Source organism: Cebus imitator, unplaced genomic scaffold, assembly GCF_001604975.1.
Source record: "Cebus imitator isolate Cc_AM_T3 unplaced genomic scaffold, Cebus_imitator-1.0 Scaffold18, whole genome shotgun sequence".
Classification (NCBI taxonomy): domain Eukaryota; kingdom Metazoa; phylum Chordata; class Mammalia; order Primates; family Cebidae; genus Cebus; species Cebus imitator.
In genome coordinates this window covers 8,278,859-8,285,891 of record NW_016107333.1, presented here as the reverse complement: position 1 = coordinate 8,285,891, position 7,033 = coordinate 8,278,859, and the positions used below count along the sequence as shown (strand labels likewise).

The window sequence follows — 7,033 nt, the reverse complement described above, 5'->3', positions numbered from 1 at the left end:
TTTTTGAGACAAGGTCTTGCTATGTCGCCCAGGCTGGAGTGCAGTGGCTATTCACAGGTGCGATCCCACTACTGATCAGCACGGGAGTTTTGACCTGCTCCGTTTTCGACCTAGGCCGGTTCACCCTTCCTTAGGCAACCTGGTGGTCCCCCGCCCTGGGAGGTCTCCATATTGATGCTGAACTTAGTTCAGACACCCAATAGGCATAGTGCGCTACAGCCCAGAACTCCTGGGCCTTCCAAGTAGCTGGGACTACAGGCATGCACCACCTCGCCCGGCTTTTCTGGAATTTCTATAGTTTTTAGCTTTACATGTAGATCTAATATTTTAATACATGGTATAAGATATTAAGGATCAAAGTTCATTTTTTTACGTATGAATATCCAGCTGTTTTAGTACCAGTTGTTGAAAGGACTGTCCTTTCTCTACTGGATTGCCCTTGTACCTTTGTCAAAAATCAGTTGCTTGTGTATCTGTGGGTCTGTTTCTGGACTTTGTTTCATTGATGTGTTCACCTTGTCTTTATGCCTATACCACACTGTTTTACTGTAACTTGAAACGAGGTAGTGTTAGTCCTCCAACTGTATTCATTTTCTGTTATTTTGGGTAATCTAGGTTCTTTGCATTTCCAAATAGATTATAGAATTAGCTTCTCAGTTTTTCTTTTTTCTTTTTTTTTTTTTTTTTTGAGATGGAGTCTCGTTCTGTCACCCAGGCTGGAGTGCAGTGGTGCAATCTTGGCTCACTGCAACCTCTGCCTCCCAGGTTCAAGCAATTCTCCTGCCTCAGCTTCCTGAGTAGCTGGGATTACAGGTGTGCATCACCACCCCCGTCTAATTTTTGTATTTTTTTTAGTAGAGACAGGGTTTTACCATGTTGGTCAGGCTGATTTTGAACTCCTGACATGGTGATCTGCCTGCCTCAGCCTCTCAAAGTGCTGGGATTACAGGCGTGAGCCACTGCGCCGGGCCTCAATTTCTTAAAGAAAAAAAATAGCGTGTTGGGATTTTTATTGGGACTACATTGAATCTGTTTGGGGGAAGAGCTGACATCTTAACAGTTTATTTAGGAAAGATGCAAATTAACAAATTAGTGAATTTATTTATTTATTTGAGATGGAGTTTTGCTTTTTTTGTCCAGGCTGGAGTGCAGTGGCATGATCTCAGCTCGCCACAATCTCTGCCTGCTGGGTTCAAGTGATTCTCCTGCCCCAGCCTCCTGAGTAGCTGGGATTACAGGTGCCCACCACCACGTCCAGCTAATTTTTTTTTTTTTTTTTTTTTTTTTTTTTTTTTTTTTATGTTTATTTTATGTACAAAGAACTATCATGGTTTTTCATGGTGGGTGTCTTGGATAATCCTTTGAAGATCATTTAGTCCAACTTAATGAAACCTATATCCTTCGCGTACTGACGGAAACACTGGCGGCACATATTGAGACCATATTTCCAGATCAAACCGTGCCGGTTTGAACAGACTCGACAAGAGCGAGAACCCTGGCCGAATTTTCGCGGGTGGCTCCAGTACAGCTGCTGGTGACCCATCCTGCTCTCAGAAAGGCAACGAGGTAAAAGGCCCAGCTAATTTTTTTTTTGTATTTTTAGTACAGATGGGGTTTCTCCCTGTTGGTCAGGCTGGTCTTCAACTCCCAACCTCAGGTCATCCACCCGCCTCAGCTTCCCAAAGTGCTGGGAATACAAGCGTGAGCCACCATGCCTGGCTGTGGTTTTAATTAATTTTTCTCAGTAGTATTTTTGCATTTTTCCTGTACAGGTTTTATGTCTTTTGTCAAATTTATCTCTTAATATTTCACAATTTTTGTTACTGTTTCAAAATTGAAATATTCGGTCATTGCTACTATATAGACATGCAGTTGATTTTTGTATTTTGATCTTGTATCCTGCAGTTTGGCTAAATTCACTCATTTTAATAGCTTTTTGGAGAGATTCCATTGGATTTTCTTTCTTTCTTTCTTTTTTTTTTTGAGACAGTCTTGCTCTGTCACCCAGGCTGGAGTGCAATGGCACAATATAGGCTCACTGCAAACTCCACCTCCTGGGTTCAAGCGAGTCTCCTGCCTCAGCCTCCCGAGTAGCTGGGATTACAGGTGCCTGCCCCCAGGCCCGGCTGATTTTGTATTTTTACTAGAGACGATGCTTCACCGTATTGCCCAGGCTAGTCTTGAACTCCTGACCTCAGGTGATCTACCCACCTTGGCCTCCCAGAGTGCTGGGATTACACATGTGAACCTGGCCCGGCCTCCATTGGATTTTTTACACATTATTTGCAAATAAGGACAATTTTACTTCTTTCCAATTATTACTTATTTTACATATTTAATTATTATCAGTATTTTCTGTGTTGTCACTGCTCCAGAGATTCTGTCCTTTTCAATTTTCTTTTGTTATCTTCTTGATCTTAGAGGTTATCATATTGTTTTTTGTTTTGTTTTGTTTTTCGATGAGTTGATGGCTTTCTATGAGGTATTCTTCTCTTCGTCTATGCTGTCTTCAGCAAACACTGTCTTCATTTTGTTCATGGCTATATCATAATTCCCGGGTACCAGTTACATGAAGTTTCAACTTATTTATTCCTGTACATCCTGTTAATAAATGGCATTTCTGTTCACCAGTGCAGCTTACTCTAGCCTAGGTCCACTTAAAATAATAGTTGGGGAGGCTCCTCTCTTGCTTTCTCTGCCATCGTGGTGTGTGCTTTATTCCATTTCTTGCCATATCTTCTCACAAGACTTCAGGGTTAATCGATTCCTGGCCAAGAAACAAAAGCAAAATTGTCCCATTCCCCAGTGGATTCGGATGAAAACTAGTAATAAAATCAGGTACAACTCTAAAAGGAGGCATTGGAGCAGAACCAAGTTGGGTCTATAAGAAATTACACATGAGATGGCACACATATTTATGCTGTCTGAAGGTCACGATCGTGTTACCAAATCAAGCTGAAAATGTCACCACTGTCTGGAGAATTTTGAACAGCCTTTCCTCTCTGGATCTGTTATGAAGTCGTTGGTTGGCTGGGTTCAGTAATAAATATGTGAGACCTTTCAAAAAAAAAAAAATAGATGGGGAGAGAGCATCATAGTTGAGGTTGGGAAATTTGGTTTGAATTCCCATTTTGCTGCTTAGTGTCTGTATAATCTTGGGCAGGTTTCTTAACTGTTAGGCCTGTTTGCTCATCTGTAGGAAGAGAGTAACGCAAGAAGATCTTTACAGTATGTCATGTGAATTGAAAGAGAGAACATAGAAATCATAGCCATGTGCCTGCAACACTGTGGGTAGTCTGTAAATATTTAGTCTGGGAATGAAGAAATGAATGCTTGTTTGCATATCCTATTTCTGTACTGTTGCTTACGCTATTCTCCCATCTCGTTTCAGGCCCTCTGCATCTTCCTCATGTTTTAAGATCAATGAAGCCCATCTTTATTACTCATTTCCTATGATTGTTTACTGTTGATTTGATATCTTACTAAACTTAGGGACTGGGAGTATATCTTTTGAAAATATTTGTATTCCTCAAAATGCCTAGCATAGATGTATCATAGGTCCCTAAAATAATTGGTTGACTGTACAGTTAAATTGGAAGTAGTGCATCAAAATACTTTGTAGGGTGACAGCCAAATAAGGTTTTTTTTTTGGTAGAGGACAGTCTTAGCCTGTCACTTAGGCTGGAGTGCAGTAACATGACCACAGCTTATTGCATCCTCAAACTCTTAGGCTCAAGCAATCCTCCCACCTCAACCTCCTGAGTAGCTGGGACTATACGTGTGTACCACCATGCCCGGATAATTATTTTATTTTTATTTATTGTAGAGATGCAGTCTTGCTATGTTGCCCAGACTGGTTTCCCAAAGGTCTCCCCAAGTAAGTGCTGGAAGTATTGGTGTGATCCACCGTATAATTGTCTGGCGTGTTTGTATTTTGGTCAGATTTAGGTTTTAGGGATGAAATAAGTTGAATTTTATATGCTACAACAGAAGTGGCAGAAATAATTTTGTCTGATTAAAGGTAGCTTTAAGAGAATAGCAATTAACTTTTTAATTTTAATTTTGGCCATCAAACAGGGAGGGTCACTCATGCAACAGAATGGGAGTTTGGTAACTAAACCATTTCTTAAATGTTTTTTAAAAATCACATTGGTTCAGCTGTGGTAGAACATTCAATATTCCCTTAAGGGTTGCATGTGTTGTCATATGTCTTTTAACAGCAGGAATCCGTTCTAAGAAATGCATCATTAGGTGATTACTAACATTATAGCGTGTACTTACACAAACCTACATAGTATAGCCTACTACATACCTAGGATATATGTAAAGCTATAATATTAGCTAACAGCATACTACTGTACTGAATACTGTAGGCAGTTGTAACAATGGTGTTTATATATCTAAACACAGAAACGGTACAGTGAAAATACAGTAATAGAATATTTTTTTGGTGTTTTTTTGAGACGGAGTTTTGTTCTTGTTGTCCAGGCTGGAGTGCAATGGCATGATCTCGGCTCACCACAACCTCTGCCTCCCGGGTTTAAGTGTTCTCCTGCCTCAGTCTCTCAAGTAGCTGGGATTACAGGCAAGTGCCACCATGCCCGGCTAATTTTTGTATTTTCAGTAGAGATGGGGTTTTTCCGTGTTGGTCAGGCTGGTCTCTTAACTCCCAATTTCATGTGATCCGCCCACCTCCCCCTCCCAAAGTGCAGGAATTGCAGATGTGAGCCACTGCGCCTGGCCAGTAATAAGAGTCTTAGGATACCACCTTTATTGACCGAAATGTAAACTAAAAATGATCAATCTGATTAGTATCCAGTACAGCCCTCATAACCTGCTTTTTCAAAAACAGCTTAAGGCTTTTCAGATTTCATTAGAAAGTTATATGGTAACATCATGCTGACTAGAGAATGATTTATTGGGCTAGTTAACGTCTTTTTTTTTTTTTTTTGAGTTTCACTCTTTTTGCCCAGGTTGGAGTGCAATGGTGCGCGCGATCTTGGCTCACTGAAACCTCCATCTCCCAGGTTCAAGCGATTGTTTTGCCTCAGCCTCCTGAGTAGCTGGGATTTCAGGTGCACACCACCATGCCCAGCTAATTCTTACATTTTTCATAGATACGGGGTTTCGCCATGTTGGCCAGGCTAGTCTCGAATTCCTGACCTCAGGTGATCTGCCGGCCTCGGCCTCCCAGGAAGTGTTGGATTACAGGCATGAGCCACTGCACCTGGCCTAACATTTTGAAGTAAAGGGGATGGAAACCTGAAAATTATGCAAGGGCACTTTTATTCGTTCTGTTAAAAAGCCATAATAGAAGCCGTAGTAATCATTCTAAGCTGTTGGACCTTTCCTTAGTACTTTGTGTATAAAGTATGTTAGTAAATCTGATATCTAGGGTAGTTGTTGAAAACCTAACTGGCATATAGCCTATAACTCCTGAATCACCATTCTCATTGTATTCTGGAGTTGTGCTCTACAGTGGTGCTATTCATATAGATTATGATGTGAAAGGTAACCCTAGAGTTGTGCAAGTAGAAGGTATTTGCTTAATGCTTTTGGCTCTAATAAGTTAATAAAGTAATTTGAACATTACTGGAGAGGTAATGTTTAAGATACACTGTGGGACTCTAGAAAGTAATTTGCAGGCAGCCAGGAAATCTGGGTTCTGGAACCAGTCAACTGGCACCTCACTTTCCCCTTGGTACCAGGGAAACTTTGATAAGATGTTTCTTCTATTGCTAATATTTTGCATTTGGGTGATGGATTGAAGTCAAGGACTAGATCTAGCGTTGAGTGTAGTGAAAGGTGGTTGTCCTGTAGTCCAGAGGTCAAGGGTCAAGTGATTAGAAGCAGTTTGTTCATAGGTCAAGTGATTAGAAGCAGGTTAAACCAAAGTTAGACTCATGATTTTAGCAAAGAATGTGAATGGAAATCCGTATACCCGCCCATCTCCATTGGTTGGAGACTAGCTGATCATGTTTCTTAAATATAAGAAATATTCAAGACCAGCCTGACCAACATGGAGAAACCCTGTCTCTACTAAAAATAGAAAATTAGCCAGGCATGGAGGCACATGCCTGTAATTCCAGGTACTTGGTAGGCTGAGGTAGGAGAATTGCTTGAACCCAGGAGGCAGCGGAGGTTGGGGTGAGCCAAGATCACACCATTGCACTCCAGAGTGGGCAACAAAAGCAAAACTCCCTCTCAAAAAAAAAAAAAAAAAAATTGTATATGGGTGTATGGAAGGGATTTGAAATTGAGAAGTCACATAACTGAGTAAGGAAAGAGAAGCAGGGCTTCTTCCATTATGTCTAGGACTTCTAGTGCTTAAGATGAGTTCTTGTTCCTGCCCTGTTGCTCAGGCAGTGGCTTGCTTGTGGTAGACAGTTATGACCTATATATTTTAGCTTAGGCTGATGCCTTACCACAGTTATGTTCCTGTTTTTTTTTTTTTTTTTTTTTTTTTTTTTTTTTTTTCGGAGTCTCGATCTTAGGTTTTGGGGTACATGTGAAGAACATGCAAAATTGTTGCATAAAAACACACGTGGCAGTGTGATTTTTTTTTCCTTAGTTCTTTTATTTCTGTCAGTTACAGGTGCATTTTCCCAAACTCAAAACTCTCCTGACTTTTCCATGACGCCTTTATTGTTCTTTGCCTAGCTAGAAGAGACTTTCTATAATTTTTGGTACTCTTTATTATATCTTGTGCTATGTGTACATTGATCCCTTACTATATTACTGAAAGCATAGACTTTGTTTTAGTGCTGCAGTTTTGTTTTTTCTTGTTTTTTAAATTTGAGATAGGGTCTCACTCTGTTGCCCAGGCTAGAGTGCAGTGGCATGATCATAGCTCACTGCAGCCTGTGTCTCCTAGACTCAAGTGATCCTCCCACCTCAGCCTCCCAAAGTGCTGGGAAAATAGGCATAAGCCACCACACCCAGCACTTTTCTCAAATTTTAGTGTATAGAGGAGTCACCTGAAGAACTTATTAAAGTTTGGATTCCTGGACGCCCCCCCCCCCCGCCCCATTTT

At 40.8% G+C, this 7,033-nt stretch overlaps 2 protein-coding genes across 3 annotated transcripts in view; one reads left to right on the top strand and one right to left on the bottom strand.

The window, feature by feature from the left end:
* Positions 1–7,033, top strand: part of CBFA2T2 (CBFA2/RUNX1 partner transcriptional co-repressor 2) — a 140,828-nt gene that overhangs the window by 31,479 nt on the left and 102,316 nt on the right. The window lies entirely within an intron of this gene.
* LOC108293018 (40S ribosomal protein S29-like) lies at positions 1,263–1,579 on the bottom strand. Its single transcript, XM_037733243.1, has one exon. The coding sequence runs from the start codon at positions 1,541–1,543 to the stop codon at positions 1,373–1,375; it is 171 nt and encodes a 56-aa protein (XP_037589171.1). The 5' UTR covers positions 1,544–1,579; the 3' UTR covers positions 1,263–1,372.